The sequence below is a fragment of the Bos taurus genome, chromosome 13, assembly GCF_002263795.3.
Source record: "Bos taurus isolate L1 Dominette 01449 registration number 42190680 breed Hereford chromosome 13, ARS-UCD2.0, whole genome shotgun sequence".
NCBI lineage: Eukaryota > Metazoa > Chordata > Mammalia > Artiodactyla > Bovidae > Bos > Bos taurus.
In genome coordinates this window covers 10,645,477-10,672,484 of record NC_037340.1, presented here as the reverse complement: position 1 = coordinate 10,672,484, position 27,008 = coordinate 10,645,477, and the positions used below count along the sequence as shown (strand labels likewise).

At 42.3% G+C, this 27,008-nt stretch overlaps 1 protein-coding gene across 2 annotated transcripts in view; it reads right to left on the bottom strand.

The window, feature by feature from the left end:
* NANP (N-acetylneuraminic acid phosphatase) overlaps nucleotides 1–24,352 on the bottom strand; it is a 57,396-nt gene extending 33,044 nt beyond the window's left edge. For both annotated transcript variants that reach the window (XM_059892599.1, XM_059892598.1), the window contains exons 1-6: nucleotides 24,294–24,352; nucleotides 22,689–22,783; nucleotides 21,798–21,965; nucleotides 4,086–5,293; nucleotides 1,122–1,192; nucleotides 278–371 (exon numbers count right to left, since the gene is read on the bottom strand). Coding sequence is in view for 1 of the 2 variants with exons in the window: in XM_059892598.1 (XP_059748581.1) it covers nucleotides 278–371; nucleotides 1,122–1,192; nucleotides 4,086–4,184 (264 nt within the window). In the remaining variant the exon portion in view is untranslated. The remainder of the gene's footprint in view (nucleotides 1–277; nucleotides 372–1,121; nucleotides 1,193–4,085; nucleotides 5,294–21,797; nucleotides 21,966–22,688; nucleotides 22,784–24,293) is intronic.
* Nucleotides 24,353–27,008: the final 2,656 nt, after the last annotated feature.

Here is a 27,008-nt window from a genome sequence, read left to right as displayed (position 1 = left end):
AAACAAGATACGGTCCACATAAAATATTGCTTTTTGACTGATCCTCACAATGTTTTAAATTCTTACTATAAAAATCATTAATTTTATAAACTCAGTCCACTTTTTCTATAAAGAGGAATTATACTACCAGTAGCAAAACATGTCAGTAAAAATACAATAAACTCTTTAATCAATGAGATTTTTCACACTGTCCAAAATATTGTCGTATATTACTAGTAAAAAAAAAAAAAAATTAAAATTCTTCCTCAGTATAACAGAAATTAAGAGGTTGACTTACCAATCTTGTACTGAACAGGTTTTTCTGAAGTTGTTCAATTTTGTCCACTTGCTTTTTGACTGTAGTTTGTAACTTGGCATTTTCAATTTCAAGCCTAAAATGCAGATTTAAAATAATTATTTTCACACATAGGTTTTTTTTTTTTTAGATTTTTTTTTTTTTTGGATGTGGACCATTTTTAAAGTCTTTATTGAATTTGCTACAACATTGCTTCTGTTTTATGTTTTGGATTTTTGGCTGTGAGGCATGTGGGATCTTAGCTCCCCGACCAGGGATCAAACCCACATCCTCTGCCTTGGAAGGCAGAGTTTTAACCCCTGAACTCTCAAGGAAGTCCTTCACACATAGATTTTTAAAATACCACACTCTTTCTGAACAAACATCTGCAGTTCAATTGTAGAGGATCTTAGAATTTAGAAAAGTACATGATTTTGTAACTGTACTGTTTTTTGAGTTGTGTTTTGTGGACAATTGGCTTCCCTGGTGGCTCAGAATGTAAAGAGACCCAGGTTCGATCCCTGGGTCAGGAAGATCCCCTGGACAAGGAAATGGCAACCCACTCCTGGCACCCTGGAGAATTCCATGAACAGAGGACCCTGGTGGGTTATATCCATGGGGTCATAAAGAGCTGGATGCAACTGAGTGACTAACACTTTCACTTTTCACTTGTGGATAATGTGCAAAATAGGGAAATAATGGGAGGAAAATATGCCTCTCAAAACAGCTCAAAGCCAAAATGTTACCCAGCTTCACAGTGTTGTGTTTATTATCATTACTGATTTAATTCTTGTATTATATTATTTATCTGCTCTATACTTGTTTTCTGTGCTGCTTTAAATCGTACTTTTGGATGTGATCCTGTGTTTTTTCAGCACATCTCACGGCCTCTATATGTTGATCCTGTGCTTCTTGCAACTAAAAAGAGAAAAAAAAGGAAAAACAACTGCTTTAACTACTGATAACCTAGCGAATCCGCCATCATCACTTTGTCTCTTTCATCTGCATATTGTTTACAGCTGCTTTCCTGCCATACGGCAGAGTTGAGTTGTTACAACAGACACCCTACAGTCCACAAACTGAAAATATTTACTGTTTGCCCTTTGCACATTACTGACCTCTCCTCTAGCACTCAAATACATCATCAAATACAAGCTTTAAAATAGATTTTCTCAAATAAACACACAAATGTATAAACTGGCCAAATGGGGAAAGACAGAAAATTACCTTATGGTAGCATTTTTTTTTTTTTATTCCAAGCTCCACATCAGCCATCAGTTTAAATATCCACATATGTGAATGCCCACGGCTCTTCCAGTGATTATGAGAGCTAACACTGCTGTTGGTGACAACCAGATGCTTCAGGGACTATTGTGAGAGGCAGTAGCTACATGGGAGCCAGAATCCGTGGACCTGTGTTCCAGTTCCATCAGTTCTGAGCTATGAGTCCTGGGGCAAATTACTTAACCTTTCTGTATCTCAGTTTCTCCATCCATAAAATGGGGATAATGGTAGCATCAACCTCAGTGGGATGCTGGGAAGATTAAACTGGGGACCATACATAATGTATTTAGAAGAGGACGTGGCAGATACTAAGAGCTGTTTGTAACTGGCATTATTACGGTTGCTGTATTTTACCTGCAAAACAATCTGATACTTCAGGCAGACGGCATGCCAACGGAAGTGGTCTTCTACACAATCACAGTGAACTCACTCTCCATACCGTTGCAAGGGGCAGCAAGGGGGAGCATGAGGCCCAGAACACACGTGTCCAGACTTCAAAAACGTTCACTGACTCCACTAACCAACTAGTACTCTAGTACTTTTCTCCACTTACAGTAATTTGCAACTTCCTTTCTCTCTGTACTACTCAGTGGACAATGACCACCGGTTAATATGCAAATAGCACCTCCTGGACAGAGTGGTACAGAACATTACATGACCGTCAGAGGAAGGGTGAAGTGACTGCCATGGAAATATTACCCTACTGCTAAATGAAAGTTCTGAATCAATTCATTCCCAGCAACTGTTAATGTCTAGCAAGTACTCGGATGAGAAAAGTAAGGTTACCAGGTATGGGTATCAGAGAAGCCATCCCCAGAACCTTAGGCTGGGAAGGTTATAAATCCATAGGGGCCTGAAAGGCTAGATATCCATAAATCCCACTTCTGGCTGTATAATGAAGGAAGGCAAATTTACATTTTACTACCAGAGTCAGGGGAAAAATACGAGCATTTAATTGAACAATTCTCCTCTATTAGACTAAGCACTTTCAATTTTACATTTAATTACTTAAAATACACTTTAATAGAATTTTTACTATACCAGCATCTCCAAGAAGAAATTATTGTATGGATGAAGTACTTAGTTGTGTCTTAACAATTGTTAAGCTATTTTCCATTTATGCAAGACAAGTGCTGTGCATATTAAGAAATATTCCGTTAGACTAATGTATACTTAGACAAGATTCTCCCTCACGAAAAAAATGACAACAATGTAAAATGAAGGGCTAAACTGTTCTTCACAGACGGGATGACAGGGCTGAAGAGAAAAGGCTCGATGAGAGCTGGACAGTCAGGAAAGCTCTGGAGAAGGAGAGACTGGGCAGCAGGTCTGAACAAATGGAGGACTACCCAAGAGGAATAGAAACTGTAAAGACAGAAAGGACAGTCTGAGCAAAGGCAAAAAAAGGAGAAATCAGCCAGTTAACTCTGAGGATAAAATCCAACCACAGGGAAATAAAAACATGTCCATCCAGAATAATGCTCACAGCAGCATTATTCCTAGCTGCAAAGTGGAAACAATGCAAATCTCCATCAACATATGAATGGATAACTGGCTTAGCCACATACTGTTTCTTGTTTGATAATCAACAGAAATGGAAGAACTGATACTTGCTATCACATGGATGAACCTCAAAAACATGACATCAAATGAGAAAAGCTAACCATAAAGGAACACACACTGTGTGATTCCATTTATGTGAAATACCCAGAACAGGCATGTCTACACAGACGGCTATTAGACTGGGGGTTGCCTGGGGCTGAGGGAGAGGAGGGGGCCATAGGTGGTGGCTAAGGGATGCAGGGTTTCTTTGGGGGGCTGATGGAAATGCTCTAAAATTGACTGTGGTCACAGATGACACCTCTCTAGACTAAGAGAAACTGAACTACACACTTGGAATGGGTGAATTATATGATACGTCAATTATATCTCAATAGCTTTTTAAAAAATCCAAAGGCACAATCTAGATAATGTTCTTTATTCTGGATGTACATACTATACTCCATCTGAGTACCTCCTTGCTTTTACAATATATCTAAAATGAAGAGAAAGGAAGGCAATGCCTAAATTCAACTGGTTTGTATAATACTCTCTCTGCACAAGTTATTCTGAAATTCATGAAATAAATATATACAGAACTCTACAGCCATTCACCAAAGGGAAGATGGGAAATTATAATTTTCTGGAACCTTCCATTAAACATTATCCTCTGATTTTATCTGGCTTGCTTCAGCATGATAATACAGCTATCACTAAAAAAAAAATATTGTTCAATAGGAAAAAAAGTCTCTCAACTTGTGTGAAAAATGATGCACATTTCTCCACTTTCTTAAGGGTAAATAAAAAATATATAATGCAAATGGCAGAATGAAAGTCAGAGTTTAAGAAACGAGTGCATTATACAGATAATAAAACTATAGTAAATTACTTGTAATAAAAATACAAAAGAAAGCTGTCTATGAAAATGAGTGTCCTAAAACACTTTATCCTACATATTAATTGTCAACACATTCAATTTCACACGTACCTGACTTGGGAGTTGATGTAACTTGCTCTTTAAATCCTGTGCCTCATCTTCTAAGTTGGCACAGTTACGTGCCGTGACTTCCAGTGAAGCCTCCGTCATAGACCGCTTTTTTATGGTGTCCGTCAGTTCTCGCCAAAGTCATCTCACAACTGCCTAATAAGATTCTCTGTCACTAAGTTTATCAAATCACTTTACTACGACGTTGTGCTAATAATAGATAACGCCAACACATGGACTTTGAAAACCATCACCACACACAGCAGCTCACCTTCTTTTCCCTCCTCACTGAATCTGGTTACAGACACAGAAGGGGCCACCCTCTGGCCTTCCTGATATTAAGTTACTCAGACAAAAATGCAGACCCGCTGTCCACACCCTGCCCCTCCCGATAAATCTGCAGAGCTTCACCACCTCACAACCAGAAAGAAATGGGTGTGAATGTCCAACAAGTGGTGGAAAATTCCACCCTGTGCAGCATTTTCCCTCTTTCTTTATTAGAGGCTTTGATTAACTTCAGAGATCTTCGCATATTCTAACCAGTGCTCAGATCTTTCCAACAGATTCCTATCCCAGCAAAAAAATGAGGCCATTCCCTTGTGGCTTATCTATTTTATATCTAGTAGTGGGTCTCTCTGGACACATTCTAACATTGAAGTCTTTTCTCTGAGATCATCTCTCATCTGATGCAGCTTGATTTTTAGCTTATTGAATTGACTTTCCACTTTAGAAAGTTGCTGGGAAGCTGTCTCACTGTTACTTCTCAGCTTAGTCACATCGAACTTCATTTGGTCCTGCAAGCATAACCTCTCGTCGTTTGCCTTCTGGAAGGCAAGCTCCAGGTCTCTTTGTGATGTCTGACCTTGATCATGATCGTGTGTGGCAGCAGCCAGTCTAGAACGGTATGATTCCACTTCTGCTTCCGGTGCTTGTTTGCTTTGTTTATTGTTCTCCAGCTCAGATTTGAGCATTGTATTCTCAGCTATCAGGACATTAAGCAGACCAGTATACTGGAATATAGTCTCTGTTAATATTTCCTCTTTCGATTTCATTGCCTTTTGAAGATTTTTAATATCCTCAAAATATTTCTTTTCCTTTTCCTGCTTCTGATTTTTTACTGTGTCTATTTCCAGTCTTAGGCTGGCAGTTTCATCCTGCAGCAGGTGGTTTTTGCATAACAGATTTTTTGCTTTTCTCCCACTATCAGAAACCTAAGTGAAACAAAGGAGACTTTTAGTTAGTACTCAATAAAATGACATTTCATTATTTCCTAAAAACGAAACACTAACCTGTATGTTTATACAGTGAAAAGACTGCAACAAGTGGCTCTCCAAACAGAAAAATAAAGGTTTGATACAAACCTCAAACTTCATAAGCAGAAACTTCCAAAGGTTCAAAAACTTAATTGAAGACAATGAATCCATGAAAGGAAAAAGAAATCCCAAGTGACTTTTCAAGAAGCTCAGAACTGAAAAGGCTTTTCTCTGAACCACAGCGAACCCAGAGGGCTTAAAATAAAAGATTTATAAATTTGACTACACTTAAAACTTGCATCTGATGTGGAATATTTATACAATGCAAAACTACTAAGCCATGAAAAAAGAATGAAATAATGCTATTTGCATCAAGAGATAGACCTAGACATTATCACACTATGTGAGGTAAGTCAAAGATAAATAATATATCATACTGTTTATATGTGGAATATAAAATGAATTTATTTCCAAAACAGAAAGAGACTCACAAACATAAAAAAAACAAACTTATGGTTACCATGGGGGAAAGGAGGGTAGGGGAAGGGATAAACAAGGAGGTTGGGTTTAACATATACCATTATATATAGACAAGTGCACATAAAATACCAATAAGGATCTACGTACAACATTAGGAACTACACAATATTCTACAAGAAGGATCTGAAAAGGAATATGCGTGTGTGATGTGTGTGTATCTGTGTTACTTACTCAGTCATGTCCAACTCTTTGCAACCCCACAGACTGTAGCCTGCCAGGCGCCTCTGTCCATGGAATTCCCCAAGCAAGAATACTGGACAGGGCAGCCATTTCCTTCTCCAGGGGATCTTCCCAACCTAAGGATCGAAGCCAGGTCTCCTGCTTTGCACGTGGATTCTTTACTGTCTGAGCCAGCAGCAAAGCCCCATTTATATAATATACACACATATATACATATATGTATGAATCACTGTGCTGTATACCTGAAACTGACACAATATTGTAAATCACCTGTGATTCAATAAACACCACTTGCTACCTTTAAAAACACGGCATCTGATACCTCCTATACAACTACTTCACAGCAAGAGCCTTAGCTCTATATGTATTTAAATAGATTATATTTTGTACAGAAATTGTTTTCTTGGGAATATGCTACCTCTCTAACATTTTAATAGGCAATTACAGACTTATACCTATTGACAACTGTACTAAGCACTTCTACAAACATCAATTAACCCATTAGCTATAATGATTCTGGAAAGGAAGAAGTTAAAACGATATAAGTAAGCTGCAGGCTTTTCACCAGGTCTTCTGACTCTGTTAGTCCTCTTACATCAAACCACAGTTACTTCTCTAGTACAAACATATCAATACAAAATAATCCTCCTATGTCATTCATGGTATATACACTAATGGTAAATAAGGTAAAATTCAGAGAGCTCTTCTTAGAGAGTCATGAGATTATTTGCTGCTGAAATAACTTTCATTATAGCTTCATACTGTTTAAAATAGTAAGATGGGGGAAATACAATGAGAAACATTATTATCACTAAATGTATACTATGGCATATCTCGGAGACGGCAATGGCACCCCACTCCAGTACTCTTGCTTGGAAAATCCCATGGACGGAGGAGCCTGGTAGGCTGCAATCCATGGGGTCGCTAAGAGTCGGGCATAACTGAGCGACTTCACCTTCACTTTTCACTTTGATGCATTGGAGAAGGAAATGGCAGCCCACGCCAGTATTCTTGCCTGGAGAATCCCAGGGACGGGGGAGCCTGGTGGGCTGCCGTCTATGGGGTCGCACAGAGTCAGACACGACTGAAGTGACTGAACATAGCATAGCATAGCATGGCATATCTATCACTGTTTCCAAAAGTTCCTTGTACTGAAACAAGACACTACACAGAGCAGAGGGTTAATTTTCTCACAAGCACAAGAATGATTTCCAAAGTATGGTCTCTGAACTGCCTATAGTTTTCCTTCTTATCTTCGAAGTGATAAACTAACCTAATCATCTATCAAGGAAGGGAAATCACTACCAAATACTAGAATATCTATTAGTAATGGGAGTTTTTGATTTTTATTCTCTTGTTGGGAGGGGGACTTTTAAAAGTTTATTCTAAAAAAACACCTTGTTAAAGCATTCAAAAGTGTTTTTACAACTAATGTTGCAGCTTTTACAAACTGAAAACCTGTAAATGATGTGAAAGTGTCACTGACAGGATACTGGTTAAAGAAATGACAGTGGAGCCAAGAACAGACTCTGATTCAGACACTGAAGATGATGACGTGCATGGAGGGACAGACACGCTCACCCCAAATTAGAGGGACTTGGTCAGGTAGTGCAGTCGATGGGGACGCACACGTGGTCTGCCTGGACTAAACCACAATCAGGGTCCTGGCTCCTTTGACACAGTCGTGAAGGATCTGAGATCAATTCCTATGGAAAATATTGAAGGCCTCTCCTTGGACGAGGCCATTGTATGTCCCTACCTGACTGAGGTAGACAAATGGATTTGAATTACAAATAGTACTTTCCCGAGCTCTGCCTGAGAGGTTTTCATTGTGGGAGATCTGTTGCTAGGACCTCAGGGATGGGATCCGGTCCGTGTCTGAGAGGGATATCGGCTGGGGGAGTGAATTCCTCTGCTTGAGATGCCACTCGACAACTCTTCAGAATGAAGGACAATCAACTTCGAGAGTGTTTGGTATCTACCAGTTGCTGGAAAAAAATCTCATGGGGAGCATTCTCACACTTCTAGAGGATGCCAGTTAACACCTGTCTTTGAGGACTCTGCTGTGAGGGAGAACCCAGCTGGGAAAGTGGAGCCAGCTCTGAGCTGTTCACGGGGCAAGTGGCCTGGAGGGCTGACGGGCATAGAGGGAGCGTGTCCATGACTCTCAGCCACCTGCCGGATTGAAGGCCAGAGGTAACTTGATGTAAAATTAGGCACGATCTTCCCTCCCCATGCCCTTTCTCTTCTAGACCTATTCACTCACCAATGGTCCCTCAAGGCAGAAGGATCTGTCGCCTGAGGTGAGTGGAGAGCTTAGCCTCCAGTTTCTACACCAATCTCAACCCTGTGGTTTCTCAGTAACTATTGTGTGAGCTACTGACGTGACCTCTTCCTTCCTCTGATCGAAAAACTGCACCCAGCAGAGGCGGTCCTAAAATGGCGGAGGAGTAGGACGGGGAGACCACGTTCTCCCCCACAAATTCATCAAAAAACATTTAAACGCTGAGTAAATTCCACAAAACAATTTCTGAATGCCAGCAGAGGACATCAGGCACCCATAAAAGCAGCCCATTGTCTTCGAAAGGAGGTAGGAAAAAATATAAAAGACAAAAACAGAGACAAAAGAGGTAGGGACGGAGCTCCGTCCTGGGAAGGGAGACTTAAAAAGAGAGAAGTTTCCAAACATCAGGAAACACTCTCACTGCCGAGTCTGTGGCGAGCCTTGCAAGCACGGAGGGCAACATAACAGGGAGGAAAAATAAATAAATAATTAAAACCCACAGATTACGAGCCCAACGGTAACTCCCCCAGCGGTGAAACAGCGCAGACACCTGCACCTGCCACTAGCAAGCGGGGGCTGGGCAGGGAGGTGCAGGCTGCATTGCTTAGAGTAAGGACCAGGGCCTGAGTGCCCTGAGGGCAATCTGAGGGAACTAACGGGCTAGCAAACCAGACTGCGGGATAGCTACGACGCGAAAAGCCCTAACCTAAGAAACCACCAGGCCCCCGCACAGAACAAAGGACTGAACAGAACTAGCGGCTGCAGACCATCCCCCTCCTGTGACAGGTAGCCAGAGCCGGAAGGGGGCAATCGCAGCCCCAGGGAGACATTATCTACCAAACTGCAAGCAGGCTTCTTTGCTAACTAAGACTTCTTGGAGTTCTGGACAGTCAACATCTGCCTGAGAAGGTGCACCGGTTGTACACCCAGAAAACCGAGTGGCAGGGACGGGGGAGGCGATAAGTCGCAGCAACCGTGCTCGCCAAACACCTCATCCCCTGAGCTGCTCGGACCTGGGAAGGGCACAAAACTCAGGCCCAACCGAGTCTGCGCCTCTGAGGACTACCAGAGAGCGTGAACCTGAGCAGCTCAGACCTGGGACGTGCATGCAGCTCAGGGCAGGCCTCGGACGGTTCCTGGCTGAGCAACCTAGAGCCTGAGCAGTCTGGGCAGGGAGGGCACACGCTCCATGAGCGAGGGCAGGCCCAGTGTGGCTGAGACACTGCGAGCACACGCCAGAGTTATTTGTTTGCAGCGTCCTTCCCTCCCCAGAGCGCGACTGAACAAGTGAGCCTAAAAAAGTGTCCACCACTGCCCCCTTGCGTCAGGGCAGAAATCAGGCACTGACGAGACCAGCAAACCGAAGAAGCTAAAACAGAGGGAACCGCCTTGGAAGTGACAGGGGCAATAGGTTAAAACCCTGTAGTTAGTACTGACTACATAGGAAGGGGCCTATAGATCTTGAGAAATATAAATCGGGACAAGGAACTATCCGAAAATGAACTGACCCCACACTGCCCACAATACCAGAGAAAGTCTTAGATATATTTTTATTATTTTTACGATCATTCTTTTATTTTTATTTTTTTAAATGTTAAGTTCTCTATTACTCCTTTAATTTTCATTTTTATAACCTACTATTACTTTGCCAAAAAAAAGACCCTATTTTTTAAAGCAAACTTCATATACATGTTTTTTTTCTTTTATAATTTTTGTGACTTTCTTTTTTTCTTTTTCTTCTTCTTTTCTTTAATATTGTATTTTTGAAAATACAACCACTACTCTAGATTTTTAATCTTAGCTTTTTGGTATTTGTTATCAATTTTGTACCTTTAAGAACCCAATCTTCAGTACCCATTTTTACTTGGAAGCAAGATTACTGGCTTAACTGCTCTCTCCCCCTTTGGACTCTCCTTTTTCTCCACCAGGTCACCTCTGTCTCCTCCCTCCCCCTTCTCTTCTCTACCCAACTCTCTGAATCTCTGTGTGTTCCAGACGGTGGAGAACATTTAGGGAACTGATTACTGACTGGATCTGTCTCTCTCCTTTGGATTCCCCACTTTTATTCTCCCGGCCTCCTCTGTCTCCTTCCTTTGGCTTTTCTTCTCTGTATAACTCCGTGAACATCTTTTGATTCCACCTCATCTCATTCCGGTCACCTCTAACTCCCTCCTCCCTCTTCTCTTCTCCATGTAACTCTGTGAACCTCTCTGGGTGTCCCTCACTGTGGAGAAAGTTTTCATCTTAAACCTAGATGTTTTATCAATGGTGCTGTATAGAAGGAGAAGTCTTGAGACTACTGTAAAAATAAGACTGAAAACCAGAAGCAGGAGGCTTAAGTCCAAATCCTGAGAACACCAGAGAACTCCTGAGTCCAGGGAACATTAATCGACTCATCAAATACCTCCATACCTACACTGAAACCAAGCACCAACCAAGGGCCAACAAGTTCCAGACCATGACATACCACGCAAATTCTCCAGCAACACAGGAACACAGCCCTGAGCTTCAATATACAGGCTGCCCAAAGTTACTCCAAACCCACTGACATCTCATAACTCATTAATGGACACTTCATTGCACTCCAGAGAGAAGAAATCAGCTCCACCCACCAGAACACCGACACAAGCTTCCCTAACCAAGAAACCTTGACAAGCCTCCCGTACAACCTCACCCACAGCGGGGAAACTCCACAATAAAGAAAACTCCACAAAATGCCAGAATACAGAAAGGCCACCCCAAACTCAGCAATATAAACAAGATGAAGATACAGAGGAATACCCAGCAGGTAAAGGAACAGGATAAATGTCCACCAAACGAAACAAAAGAGGAAGAGATAGGGATTCTTCCTGATAAAGAATTCTGAATGATGATAGTGAAAATGATCAAAAACCTTGAAATCAAAATGGAATCACAGATAAATAGCCTGGAGACAAGGATTGAGAAGATTCAAGAAAGCTTTAACAAGGACCTAGAAGAAATAAAAAAACAGTCAATATATAATGAATAATGCAACAAATGAGATGAAAAACACTCTGGAGGCAACAAATAGTAGAATAACAGAGGCAGAAAATAGGATTAGTGAAGTAGAAGATAGAATGGTAGAAATAAATGAATCAGAGAGGAAAAAAGAAAAACAAATTAAAAGAAATAAGGACAATCTCAGAGACCTCCAGGACAATGTTAAACGCCACAACATTCGAATCATAGGAGTCCCAGAAGAAGACAAAAAGAAAGGCCAAGAGAAAATACTTGAGGAGATAATAGTTGAAAACTTCCCTAAAATGGGGAAGGAAATAATCACCCAAGTCCAAGAAAACCAGAGAGTCCCAAACAGGATAAATCCAAGGCGACACACCCCAAGACACATATTAATCAAATTAACAAAGATCAAACACAAAGAATAAATATTAAAAGCAGCAAGGGAAAAACAACAAATAACACACAAGGAGATTCCCATAAGGATAACAGCTGATCTTTCAATAGAAACTCTTCAGGCCAGGAGGGAATGGCAAGACATACTTAAAGTGATGAAAGAAAATAACCTACAGCCCAGATTACTGTACCCAGCAAGGATCTCATTCAAATATGAAGGAGAAATCAAAAGCTTTAAGACAAGCAAAAGCTGAGAGAATTCAGCACCACCAAACCAGCTCTCCAACAAATGCTAAAGGATCTTCTCTAGACAGGAAACAAAAAAGGGTATAAACTCGAACCCAAAACAATAAAGTAAATGGCAATGGGATCATACTTATCAATAATTACCTTAAATGTAAATGGGTTGAATGCCCCAAGCAAAAGACATAGACTGCCTGAATGGATACAAAAACAAGACCCCTATATATGTTGTCTACAAGAGACCCACCTCAAAACAGGGGACACATACAGACTGAAAGTGAAGGGCTGGAAAAAGATATTCCATGCAAATAGAGACCAAAAGAAAGCAGGAGTAGCAATACTCATATCAGATAAAATAGAATGAGACAAAGAAGGACACTACATAATCATCAAAGGTTCAATCCAAGAAGAACAGATAACAATTATAAATATATATGCACCCAACATAGGAGCACTGCAATATGTAAGACAAATGCTAACAAGTAGAAAGGGGAAATTAACAATAACACAATAATAGTGGGAGACTTTAATACCCCACACATACCTATGGATAGATCAACTAAACAGAAAATAACAAGAAAACACAAACTTTAAATGATACAATAAACTAGTTGGACCTAATTGATATCTATAAGACATTTCACCCCAAAATAATGAATTTGACATTTTTCTCAAGCACACACGGAACCTTCTACAGGATAGATCACATCCTGGGCCATAAATCTAAGCCTTGGTAAATTCAAAAAAATTGAAATCATTCCAAGCATCTTTTCTGACCACAATGTGGTAAGATTAGATCTCAATTACAGGAGAAAAACTACTAAAAATTCCAACATATGGAGGCTGAACAACACGCTGCTGAATAACCAACAAATCACAGAAGAAATCAAAAAAGAAATCAAAATATGCATAGAAATGAATGAAAATGAAAACACAACAACCCCAAACCTATGGGATACTGTAAAAGCAGTGCTAAGAGAAAAGTTCATACCAATACAGGCATACCTCAAGAAACAAGAAAAAAGTCAAATAAATAACCTAATTCTACACCTAAAGCAACTAGAAAAGGAAGAAATGAAGAACCCCAGGGCTAGCAGAAGGAAAGAAGTCTTAAAAATTAGGGCAGAAATAAATGCAAAAGAAACAAAGAGACCATAGCAAAAATCAACAAAGCCAAAAGCTGGTTCTTTGAAAGGAAAATAAAATTGACAAACTATTAGCCAGACTCATCAAGAAACAAAGGGAGAAAAATCAAATCAATAAAATTAGAAATGAAAATGGAGAGATCACAACAGACAACACAGAAATACAAAGGATCATAAAGTGCTTATAGTGCAGGTAGAAAAAATAAAAATTAAAAAAAAAAAAAATACAAAGGATCATAAGAGACTACTATCAGCAATTATATTCCAATAAAATGGACAACGTGGAAGAAATGGACGAATTCTTAGAAAAGTACAACTTCCCAAAACTGAACCAGGAAGAAATAGAAAATCTTAACAGACCCATCACAAGCACGGAAATTAAAACTATAATCAGAAATCTTCCAGCAAACAAAAGCCCAGGTCCAGACAGCTTCACAGCTGAATTCTACCAAAAATTTAGAGAAGAGCCAACACCTATCCTACTCAAACTCTTCCAGAAAATTGCAGAGGAGGGTAAACTTCCAAACTCATTCTATGAAGCCACCATCAACCTAATACCAAAACCTGACAAAGATGCCACAAAAAAAGAAAACTACAGGTCAATATCACTGATGAAGATAGATGCAAAAATCCTTAACAAAATTCTAGCAATCAGAATCCAACAACACATTAAAAAGATCATACACCATGACCAAGTGGGCTTTATCCCAGGGATGCAAGGATTCTTCAATATTTGCAAATCAATTAATGTAATAAACCACATCAACAAATTGAAAAATAAAAGCCATATGATTATCTCAACAGATGCAGAGAAAGCCTTTGACAAAATTCAACATCCATTTATGATAAAAAAAAAAAAACTCTCCAGAAAGCAGGAATAGAAGGAACATACCTCAACATAATAAAAGCTATATATGACAAACCCACAGCAAACATTATCCTCAATGGTGAAAAATTGAAAGCATTTCCCCTAAAGTCAGGAACAAGACAAGGGTGCCCACTTTCACCACTACTACTCAACATAGTTTTGGAAGTTTTGGCCACAGCAATCAGAGAAGAAAAAGAAATAAAAGGAATCCAAATTGGAAAAGAAGAAGTAAAACTCTCACTGTTTGCAGATGACATGATCCTCTACATAGAAAACCCTAAAGACTCCACCAGAAAATTACTAGAGCTAATCAATGAATATAGTAAAGTTGCAGGATATAAAATCAACACACAGGAATCCCTTACATTCCTTTACACTAATAATGAGAAAATAGAAAGAGAAATTAAGGAAACAATTCCATTCACCATTGCATCGAAAAGAATAAAATACTTAGGAATATATCTACCTAAAGAAACTAAAGACCTATATATAGAAAACTATAAAACACTGGAGAAAGAAATCAAAGAGGACACTAATAGATGGAGAAATATACCATGTTCATGGATTGGAAGAATCAATATAGTGAAAATGAGTATACCACCCAAAGCAATCTATAGATTCAATGCAATCCCTATCAAGCTACCAACAGTATTCTTCACAGAGCTAGAACAAATAATTCCACAATTTGTATGGAAATACAAAAAACCTCGATAGCCAAAGCAATCTTGAGAAAGAAGAATGGAACTGGAGGAATCAAACTACCTGACTTCAGGCTCTACTACAAAGCCACAGTCATCAAGACAGTATGGTACTGGCACAAAGACAGAAATATAGATCAATGGAACAAAATAGAAAGCCCAGAGATAAATCCACGCACCTATGGACACCTCATGTTTGACAAAGGAGGCAAGAATATACAATGGAGAAAAGACAATCTCTTTAACAAGTGGTGCTGGGAAAACTGGTCAACCACTTGTAAAAGAATGAAACTAGAACACTTTCTAACACCATACACAAAAATAAACTCAAAATCGATTTAAGATCTAAATGTAAGACCAGAAACTATAAAACTGCTAGAGGAGAACATAGGCAAAACACTCTCCGACATACATCACAGCAGGATCCTCTATGACCCACCTCCCAGAATATTGGAAATAAAAGCAAAAATAAACAAATGGGACCTAATTAAAATTAAAAGCTTCTGCACGGCAAAGGAAACTATAAGCAAGGTGAAAAGACAGCCTTCAGAATGGGAGAAAATAATAGCAAATGAAGCAACTGACAAACAACTAATCTCAAAAATATACAAGCAACTCCTACAACTCAATTCCAGAAAAATAAACAACCCAATCAAAAAATGGGCCAAAGAACTAAACAGACATTTCTCCAAAGAAGACATATAGATGGCTAACAAACACATGAAAAGATGCTCAACATCACTCATTATCAGAGAAACGCAAATCAAAACCACAATGAGGTACCATTTCACACCAGTCAGAATGGCTGCGATCCAAAAGTCTACAAGCAATAAATGCTGGAGAGGGTGTGGTGAAAAGGGAACCCTCTTACACTGTTGGTGGGAATGCAAACTAGTACAGCCACTACGGAGAATAGTGTGGAGATTCCTTAAAAAACTGGAAATAGAACTGCCTTATGATCCAGCAATCCCATTGCTGGGCATACACACCGAGGAAACCAGAAGTGAAAGAGACACGTGTACCCCAATGTTCATCGCAGCACTGTTTATAATAGCCAGGACATGGAAGCAACCTAGATGTCCATCAGCAGATGAATGGATAAGAAAGCTGTGGTACATATACACAATGGAGTATTACCCAGCCATTAAAAAGAATACATTTGAATCAGTTCTAATGAGGTGGATGAAACTGGAGCCTATTATACAGAGTGAAGTAAGCCAGAAAGAAAAACACCAACAGTATACTAACACATATATATGGAATTTAGAAAGATGGTAACGATAACACTTTATACGAGACAGCAAAAGAGACATAGATGTATAGAACAGTCTTTTGCACTCTGTGGGAGATGGAGAGGGTGGGATGATTTGGGAGAATGGCATTGAAACATGTATAATATCATATATGAAACGAATCACCAGTCCAGGTATGATGCAGTTTGGGGCTGGTGCACTGGGATGACCCAGAGGGATGGTACGGAGAGGGAGGTGGGAGGGGGGGTTCAGGATGGGGAACACGTGTACACTCATGGCGGATTCATGCTGATGTATGGCAAAACCATACATACAATACTGTAAAGTAATTAACCCCCAATTAAAATAAATAAATTTAAATTAAAAAAAAAAAAGAAAGCTGAGCACCAAAGACTTGATGGTTTTGAACAGTGGTGTTGGAGAAGACTCTTTGGAGTCCCTTTGACTGCAAGGAGATCCAACCAGTCAATCCTAAAGGAAATCAGTCCTGAATATTCATTGGAAGGACTGATGCTGAAGCTCAAACTCCAATACTTTGGCGACTTAATGCGAAGAGCTGACACATTGGAAAAGACTCTGATGCTGGGAAAGATTGAGGGCAGGAGGAGAAGAGGAAGACAGAGGATGAGATGGTTGGATGGCATCATTGACTCGATGGACATGGGTTTGTGGGACTCCGGGAGTTGGTGATAGACAGGGAGGCCTGGCATGCTGCGGTTCATGGGGTCGCAAAGAGTCGGAAATGACTGAGTGACTGAACTGAACGGAACTGATGCTGGGAAAGATTGTGGGCAGGAGGATGAGGGGACAACAGAGGATGAGATGGTTGAATGGCATCACCAACTCAATGGATATGAGTTTGAGTAAACTCCAAATGTTGGTGATGGACAGGGAGGCCTGGCGTGCTGCAGTCCATGAGGTCATAAAGAGTCGGACACAACTGAGTGACTGAACTGAATTGACTGAATTGAAATTGAGAATTGGAGCAAATTTTTTGCAAAAATGTTCTAAGTAAATCATAAATAGCAGATGGAAGAGCAAATCAAGAAGTGTTTGGGTAAAGCTCACCATTTGAGTCCCAAATTATGACTGAATGACAAGTAGATGCCTTTAAACAGTTGACAGGCCATAAGAATAAATGATTCAAGGCTGAAATATTTCCCAAATTAAATTGACACGAAGAAAAATTATCCCAAGAAATATCACAAATACCTCCAATAAACACCACCACTTGCTAGTTTAAAAAAAAAAATACATCTGATGCCTAACCTATACAGCTACCCCAAAGTAAGAGCCTTAGCTCTGTACATATCTAAACAGATTAAATTTTGTAAAAAAATTTTTTCTTGAGAATATGCTACCGTTCTAACATTGTAATAGTCCACTACAAGAATTATACTTATTGATAGCTGCACTAAGCACTTCTACAAACATCAGTTAACTCATTAGCTATAATGATTCCGGAAAGGAAGAAGTTAGAAATATAAGTAAGGTGCAGGTTTTTCACCAGGTCTTCTGACTCTACTAGTCCTCTTACATCAAACCGCAGTTACTTCTCTAGTACAAACATATCAATACAAAATAAGCCTCTTACTTCACTCATGCTGCATACACTAATGGTAAATAGGTAAAATTTAGAGAGCTCTTCTTAGACAATCATGAGACAGACATGTAAAGCCACAATATCTTCTCTTCTCTACTTCATAACAGGAACTTTATAACAAGTTGCCAAGCTTCAACTGCAACATTATTCACGGTTTACAAAATTCCTGTCACTTTTTTTCCTTTTCTCAATTTCTTAAATTGAAATGCTTCTTTCCCAACAAATTACTTTTCACCTTTTAAAACTCATCCTTCTTTCTAAAGTTGTTCTTGATTACAGCTGTCTTTCCCCAGATAAACAGGTCTCTCTTTCCTTGTAGCTACCTTAGGACTTTATAGATTTTTCAAGTGTATCTTTATCACCTGAATGTACATGTCTACCTTGTTGGCCCTTAGACTGCAGAGGAGAAGCTCTTAAAAATCACCTTGGTATACATAAGTCTTTAGTTCTTTTATTCAATAATTGTTTTTTGGGTTCCTGCTCAGTACGAGACACTGGAGTTTAAACAAAAATGTACATAAAAGGTGTCAGGGATGGCTTTTCGAGAGATACTGCCTGAGTGCAGACTTAACGCAGTTCAAGGGAACAGAGGGCAGGTGCGGTAGAGCACGGAAGGCTGTAGCAAGATGGGGAGAGAAGCACACACACGAAAGGGTAAATATTTGTTCAAAGTACAGGGACAGGTGAGGAGGGCATCAGCAGTGGTTCAGGATTCCAGAGCAAAGGACAGAAAGGACGAGAGGTGGAGAGTCAGGCAGAAGTCAGATTATGAAAGCATCACGTGTCACTTTCAGATGTCTAGATATTAATGTGATTTGATGAGTGGTTCATGGTCACATGTGCTGTTGAGACAGGTGACTCGAAATACTACAGGAGATGGAATTTGAAGGGCATACAAATAAATGGGGGGAGAAGAATCTGAAGGCATTAATAATGAAAAAAAAAAAAAAAAGGTGATGCAGGCCTGAACTGGGGGAGTGTTTCCAGAAATATTTAGGATATAAAACTTTCTGGGTTGAGTACAGAATAAATCTGTATGAAATCAATACATGTACAAATCCTGGGATCCTGAAGGAGTAGACTCTGCCAGTTACTCTATAAAAGGTAGTGACTGACAAGAGAAATGATCAGCATGAACTGTCTGAAGTTGCTTCTATTTATTTGGTGGTTTTCCTATGTCTCATCTTTCAGTGTTGAAAGGATTTGTGTAGGTGTTTTATTTGAATCTATGCTTCTTGGACCTACCAAGCTCATTGGGAAAAAAGAGCAAACAAGGCACTTGTAGAGATGTTAAAAACACACAAAAAAACCACTTTGAGTTTATAGCTTGTAGTCACTATTCTAGGAGATAACTGAGAATCTTGTAAATGCAAAGGTAACTTCTACAGGTGAGGAAAGAAAAGAAAAAAAATAGGAGTGAAAAAAGAAACAGTGTATGATTTCTTACCATAGCCCTGATTGTATGACTGATTGAAGGCACTAAATTAATTGGTATTTATGGACAGCACGTATTAGATGTGATTACTCAAAAGACTGGGCATCCCAGTAGAATAAGAACTGGTTTTCTATATACTGCTTTTAAATGATACAGCACTCCTTAAAACCAACATTCCTTCTGAACTATTCATTTATTACAAATAATAAAACAAGTTGATATATTAGATGGATACAACTGAGGAGGTACTATGTAGCAAATTTCCCATGACTCCCATTATCACTGGGAAAGTCAATTCTAAAATACATAAAGTCATAGAAAACACAAGAAATATTTTAGCATTTGGCTTCACAGGTGCTCTTGCAGTCATACTGAATATAATTTATAACAAATACTTATGAATTAACAGCTATGTAAAAATATAGCTAGGAAGCCACAATTTGAGAAGGCAATCTCTAGATGTCTACCTAGGTCTCCCAACTAGATGCAAAATTCTGAATATAATCCTGCTACCCACTCTCAGGTATGCTACATACTAGCCTAAAAGTTAGGAGAGTTTCTCCTAACTCTCTTTGTCACGTATGATTGTCTTACTATGGTCAGAGGAAGAATGCAAACACCTTCCTAAGAAATGCTGTTTGGCTGTAGGTTGCATAAAAGGAGTCAGCACACGGTAGATTTTCCCACAACATTTAACTTTGGAAACGTCAGTGCCCAGGTGGCCCAGGACTGAGTGCTCTGGGCTTCTTCACTACCTTCTTTGCTTTCTGTTTTCTGGCAGCTGAGACTTGCACAGCTGATGGAGCGTGTAAGTCCCTGCCAGAAACACCACTCCAATATTCACCTTTTGTTTATCTATTAAGGTTGTCAGGGGAGTGTGTAATTTCCTTGGTTTTGTCTTGTCACAGCAAACATTTGAAGCGACGGACATTAAAGCCCTCAGCGTCACAGCTCTTGGACAGTGTTACAGCTCCATGTTACAGCTCAGTTTTACTTAGAAAATAACGGAAAATACATCCTCGAGGCATGAGGGCATGCCAACCCAAAAGACACGAAGAGAAGAGAGAAAGAGAGAGGGAGAGAGAGAGAGTGTGCACGCACGGGAGAGAGACCCCCAGCCCTTTGGCCCCTCTTTTTATGTTTTTTTCCTCCCCCTGGACTTGCCCCATGTAAACTGGGCTAGCCAGGAGTGCTGTTTTTTTCTACCTGAGGTCCTCACTCTGGTCCTTGGACCTTCCTTTGTTCTATCTTTGTGGGCTCTACCCTTCCTTGTCTTTTAGCCACCGCCATTCTGGACTCCTTTTTCCTATTCTAACTACCTAACAAGGTCATCTGTCCCAATTCTGTGGATGCTGACTGATTTTTGGTCATTGATTGTGAAATCAACAGACACTGAACATCAACTTGCAAATGCCTAGCTCTCTGACAAGTCTCATTACTGAGGCTCAAACTAGTAGAATCCCAACCTGAAAAATCTGGAAACAAAGTCTCCATTTATTAGAATGTGAGGAAGAATGCAACTCTGACGACCTCCTACAAACTTATTTCAGAGAATCACTTCCACGACCTCCTGTCCCCTAAACTCACTGCTCCTTCACAGCTTATTGTATCTCACACATCACTGCCATTCATGAAGAGATGCTAACCAGTGCGTCTCATTTTTTCTACTTTTTACTTTTCTAGTGTTACTTACATCGATTCACTCAATCTGTTCCCTATTCTGTATTCCATAAGAACTTTATGAATAATTTAATTGCCACGGAATTATTAGATATTAAAAATCTTGCATGTTTCAAAATCAGTGTGGTATTTATTGAAAATAACACTTCTAGCATTTAGGGAATGAACTCTATTAATCTGTTTTGTTTCAAAACTTAGTTTGGTTTGCGACATCATGCTAATGCTTCAGAGGATTTCTGTGAAACAACTGCCAAAAAATCAGCTATCTCAAAAAAAAAGAAAAAGAAAGTCAATGCCTTCCATATTCAAATTAGTCTACTTCAAATAATAAATACCAGTACAACATATACGTCTGATGCCTGAGAGTTACTTAGAGGGGTGGGGTTTCCCCTAGTTCTAGCACCACCACCCTTCTCCCCCACCCCCAGTATTCTCTGGAGCAACAATGATCTTTTCTCTTTTCAGTGGAAATACACTGGAGCCATGTAGAAGGAATTCTCTCAAGTGTCCTCATCAACTCCAAACTCACCTCCCTAAGGACTTACTTTCCTCCCTTCCTCCTGTCACTAGAATCTCTCCTTTCCAAAGGGTAATCTCTGGATCTGCGGTCTGAATTCCTCCCCCTTTACATTCCTTCTATGGATCATCTCCACCACTTCTTTTTTCCTCTTTGCTTAGCAATGGTATCTTACACCTGTAATTGCTACTTCAACTCCTTGCTTCCCTCTGGCAATAAACACACTCAGAAAGAAAAACAAAATAATGCTTTTTCTTGACCCTGTTATGTCTCACACTATCCAATGCTCTTCTTCCAGATTTCTCTAAAGACAAGGCTACACCCTTGCTACTCAGAGAGCCTGTTAGAAACACAGAATCTCAGACCTTCGGCTCAGCCAGTGCACTTCCCACAAGATCCCCAGGCAACTAATTCAAATGTGAGAAACTCTGGTCTACACTGAGTCTGCTTCTACATGACTTCAACTTGATTTATTCTTCTAAATCTTAGCCTCAACTTACTCTCCAGAGAAGGCAATAGCAACCCACTCCAGTACTCTTGCCTGCGAAACTCCATGGATGGAGAAGCCTGGTGGGCTGCCGTTTATGGGGTCGCCCAGAGTCGGACATGACTGATGCGACTTAGCAGCAGCAGCAACTTACCTTCACTCTGCCTTCACTTTGGAGACACTTCCCTCCAAACTGAAACTGCATTAGAAGTTGGAAACTTGCCAGTGGTCACTGTATCAGGCTGTAGGTTCCTTGATCTCCCCATCACAGTCTCTGCTCTCTCCTTTCCAGTTCTCTTGTTTTGGCCTAAGTGACACCATCCTATAAAACAGCATCATCTCATATGACATCAATTTGCACACATTTACAGCTGAGCGCCTATGCCCATGTTCCTGCACAGAGGCTAACACACAGCTCTGCGTGCCCAGGGACCTCAATCCTGAATGCCTTCTCACAGCCAGGAAAACAGTAAGACAAGGAAAACTCTGCTGTTCTTCTCGGACAAGCTCACTTCAAATTCATCGCCCATGTCAAATACTCTCCCCTTTTCTAAAGACCTATCTTCTTTCTTGCCACCTTCCCCCATAGACCCTTGCTTCCTTTTCCTTCATTTCCTCCCTGTACCCTATGGCTCTCTCATCCTTCATTCCCTCTTTCCTCTTATTTCTCAACCTTCCTGAGGTTGTAGAGTATCTTGAAACAGAACTAATAATTTTTTTCTTTTGGCCATGGATCACATGGAATCTTACTTTCCTGACCAGGGATTGAAACTGCACCCCCTGCATCGGAGAGTCTTAACCACACAGAGTCTTAACCATTGGACCAGACTGCCAAGGAAGTCCAGGAACTAATAATTTACCTCCTTAAATGGCAATCTCAATTTAATCTGTGGCTGACACCTGATAAGATACACTATCTCCCTCCTCGTCTTTTTTGTCACTACATGTCCAACAGGTGATTTTCTCTGGCTGTTGGAATATGTCAGCAGTCCTGTTTTAATTCAACGTTCTGTCAAATGACTTTTCTATCAAATCCAGTTCTTACCTTCTACTTGTCTGTTTAATGTCTTTTTTTCTTCTTTGATCAGCAGCTCCAGATAAACGATCCACATACTTCTGTGGAAGGCTCTCAGAGATACTCTGTTAAAATTAATACTGAGTTGTATGAAGATTTCCTAAACCCTTTCTAAGAAAATACCCTACTTTTAAAAACTGCCCACGTTTAACCCAGGTAAGACAGGTTTTGTCAAGATCCCACAGCTGCTAAGTGTCAGAACCAGGATGCTGACTTCAGGCACGGTGCTGGATCACCAGGCAGCAGCCGCCTGCAACGAAGAGAGCAGGCCCTTCCTATCGCCTCCCATTGGTGCCACCTTCAAACAGGGCACCCTTACTTTGTTACTTCGAGTATGGCTGCCATAAAGGTACTTCGCACATCCAAAATGCTTTGTATTATTAGCGTAAAAATGAAAGTCGCTCAGTCGTGTCCGACTCTTTGCCACCCCATGCCCTATACAGTCCATGGAACTCTCCAGGCCAGAATACTGGGGTGCGTAGCCTTTCCCTTCTCCAGGGGATCTTCTCGACTCAGGAATCGAACGGAGGTCTCCTGCATTACAGGCAGATTCTTTACCAACTGAGCGATCAGGGAAGCCCTTGTTAAAACATCACTAAAGCAAACTGCTGTTGTCATAAGCCCACAGATTTATCACTACCCCCCATGCTTTTGTCTCTTGAAATGTTCCTTGAAGATCAACTTGACAATCCAAACCCAGTAATACTTTCAAGTTTCAAGAAGTATCTTTTCAATGCCGAAGTGGTAAAAAAAAAAAAAACACACACAATTCAGCCTGTTGCTCTCTGACGCTCTCTAGCAGTTTTCCACGTGCACATGTACCGAAGAAACATACATTTGGTTGGGAGACTGGGACTGACACATACACACTACACACTATTGTGTAGGAAATAGATAACTAATGAGGACCAACTGTATAGCACAGGGAACTCAACACTCTGTAAGAGCCCATACGGAAAAAATGCTTTTAAAAAGGGCGGATATACATATATACACATAATTGATTCACTCTGTTGCACACCTGACACTAACACAATATTGTAAATCAACTGTATTCCAATAAAAATCGAGGGGAGAACAGAAGGAAGAGACACAAATATTTGGCTACAGACTGACCTGGAATAATGCAGCAATTTTTAGATAAACGTCACTTCAGAACCCAAAGTGTAGGCTAGGAAAATCAGGATATTGTCATTATCTTCAAATTAAAAACAATTAGGAGCCCGGTGGCAGCGGGCCGCACGCACTCGCCAAACCCACCGCTAGTGCCTGGCAGCTTTCTCCCGGCGCCTCGCCGGCCCCACGCGGAGGGGGCCCGAGTTCGACCGCCAGCTGCCGCCCCTCAGGCCAGAGGGTGATCGCCCGCCCTCCAGGCTCTCAGGGCCCCGGGGCGCCGGCGCGCGTTTCCCACCAACAGGGCCCCGTTTCCGGCTCACACGCCCCCTGAGGAGCAGGCCCGGCTCGCCGCTCAAACGCACCCCTGCTCCCGCTCCCCAACGGCCCGGCTCCCCGCTCACACGCTCCCCTCTCCCCGCTCCCCAACGGCCCCGCTAGCCGCTCGCGCGCTGCCCTCACCCCAGTGCGCCGGGCGGCGCTCCCGCTCTCACAACCCCCGACGCCGGCCCGCGCTCCCCGGCCGCACGCCCCCCGCGCAGGCGCCCGCCCGGCTCGCCGCCCGCACAACCCCGCCCCCAGGCACGGGCGGGTGCTGGCCGCTCACACGCCCCCTGCGCGCCGCCAACCCTCAAAGAGGCCCGGCCTAAGCTCTCAGCCCGGCGTCCGCGCCGTGTTCTCCGAGAAGCCCGTGGAGCCGGCCCGGGAGCTGCCCCGCGCGGCCGAGGGAAGGCTGCCTGAGGCGGGGCGCCGTGAGGGCGGGGGCGGGCGGGCGTCTCCCGGGGCCGCTGCTCTGGGGCCGCACAACCGCGTGCGAGATGGCGGGTGTGCCTGTGGTTCCACTCCGTGGCTGTGGGCAGGTCGGTTTCGGCGGCTTCCCGCGCGCCGGGGACGCCGCCACTTCCTCAGCGACCCCCGCCGCCCCGCGTCCTCGAAGCCTCTGTGTGCGCGGGCTGCGCGGTGGGCCTCTCGCCCCGGTGGCGCGCGGAGAGACCGGGAGACGGGCTGCTGGAGCTCAGGTGCGAGTTACACCAGGGAGGTGGGGACGGGGTAGCCCGGGCGTTAGAGCCGCGCCCTGAGGGCTGCGGTGAGTGTAGCCCCACCGGGGAGCCGGCCATGCAAACACCCTCCCCTCCCCTCCGGGGAAGGGCAGGCGGCAAGGGGGCTCTGGGGTGGGAGGCTCGCTCTTCACTCCCAAGGCATTTCAGAGGAGCGATGGGATTACTCTGTGTTTAGATAGCTGTTAGAGCGCTAGGGGCTCATCTGGTAAAGAATCTGCCTGCAGTGGGGGAGACCTGGGTTCAGTCCCTGGGTTGGGAAGATCCCCTAGAGAAGGGAAAGGCTACCCACTCCAGTATTCTGGCATGGACTGTCGCAAAGAGTCAGACTTTGCAAAAAGTCAGACTGAGCGTCTTTAACTTCACTAATTAAGGGGCTTCCCCACTAAATAAGGGGCTTCCCTCATAGTTCAGTCGGGGTTCGATTCTTGGGTTGGGAAGATCCTCTGGAGAAGGAAATGGCAACCCACTCCAGTATTCCTGCCTGGAGAATCCCGTGGACAGAGGAGCCTGACAGTCCACAGTCCATGGGATTGCAAGAGTTGACACGATTTAGGGACTAAACCACCAGGCAGCACTTTGGGGAATGGATCGGATAGAAGAAAGACTGGTTCTGAGTGGGTTAGAATAGACAGCAGGAGAGATGGATGTGGTCAACAGCCCGGTCAGGGGTCACTGAACACCGTGTCCTGAGACGACAGGATTTGTAGGTACAAGGACAGGGGTGGAGGTGAGAGGAGTAGCGGGGGAGGGGAGGGACCGTGTCTCTGGAGGCTTCTCCCAGGCAGCAGAGTAAAACATCTGGCGGTCAGCAGGAAGAGCCTTTGGGTAATGTGAGTTTTGTTTTGAACATTCCAAAGCACTTAGTCTGACACTTGGGCCATTTAACAGATGGGGAAGCTGAGCCACTAGGAATTAGGGATCAAGTTAAAGGACATGTCTGAACTTGTAGCTGTTGGAAGCGGAGCCGCAACTTGAACAGTTTTCTTCAGTTCCAGTCTGTTATTCTTGCAACTTCAGGCAGTTACCTTATCTAAAAAGTTAGGAGACCACAGTGGGAGGTTCACTGGAGAAGTAGTACTCAGAGGGGCCTTTGTTGTTCAGTCCCTAAGTCATGCCCCAGTCTTTATGACCGCATGTACTGAGGCACGACGCCAGGCTTCCCTGTCCTTCCCTGTCTCCCTGAGTTTATTCAAATTCATGTCCATTGGGTCAGTGATGTCATCCAACCATCTCCCCCTGTGTAGCCCCCTTCTCCTTCATCGTATCCTCAATCTTTCCCAGCATCAGGTTCTTTTCCAGTGAGTTAGGACTTTACATCAGGTGGCCAAAGTATTGGAACTTCAGCTTCAACATCGGTCCTTCCAAGGAATATTCAGGGTTGATTTCCTTTAGGATTGACTGGATTGATTTCCTTGCTGTCAAAGGGACTCTCAAGAGTCTTCTCTAACACTATAGTTCAAAAGCATCGATTCTTTGGTGCTCAGCCTGCCTTATGGTCGAACTCTCATATCCGTACACGACTACTGGAAAAACCATAGCTTTGACTATAGGGACTTTTGTCTGCAAAGTGGTATCTCTGCTTTTTAAAACGCTCTCTAGGCTTGTCGTAGCTTTTCTTCCAAGGAGCCAGGGTCTTTAAATTTCATGGCTGTAGTCACCATCCGCAATGGTTTAGGAGCCCAAGAAAATTAATTCTGCCACTGTTTTCATTTTTTCCCCATCTATTTGCCATGAAGCGATGGGACCGGATACCATGATCTTAGTTTTTGAATGCTGAGTTTTAAGCCAGATGTTTGAGGTGGGTGGAGTCTTTCCAATAAGTCCCCACTAGGGTGGGAAGACTAGGCCACGTGGGAAGAAAGGAGCCCAAAGGCGCAGTGCCCACAGGTGCTGGCTTTTCAGAGTGTGAGGCCAGCGGTCTATTTCGCTCAGACTTGAATGTTGGTTTCCCACTTTGGGAAGTGGCAGGGTGGAGGGGGGTAATCAGGGGTGAACTTAGAAGTGTAAAATCACTGGCTTTTCTGGGTCTTAGAGGGCGTCGGTGCACCTTTTCTTGCAGTCCTGGCTGCCTTTGGGGCCTGGCCATTGGGACAGCTGAGCTGGGTTAGACTAAGAA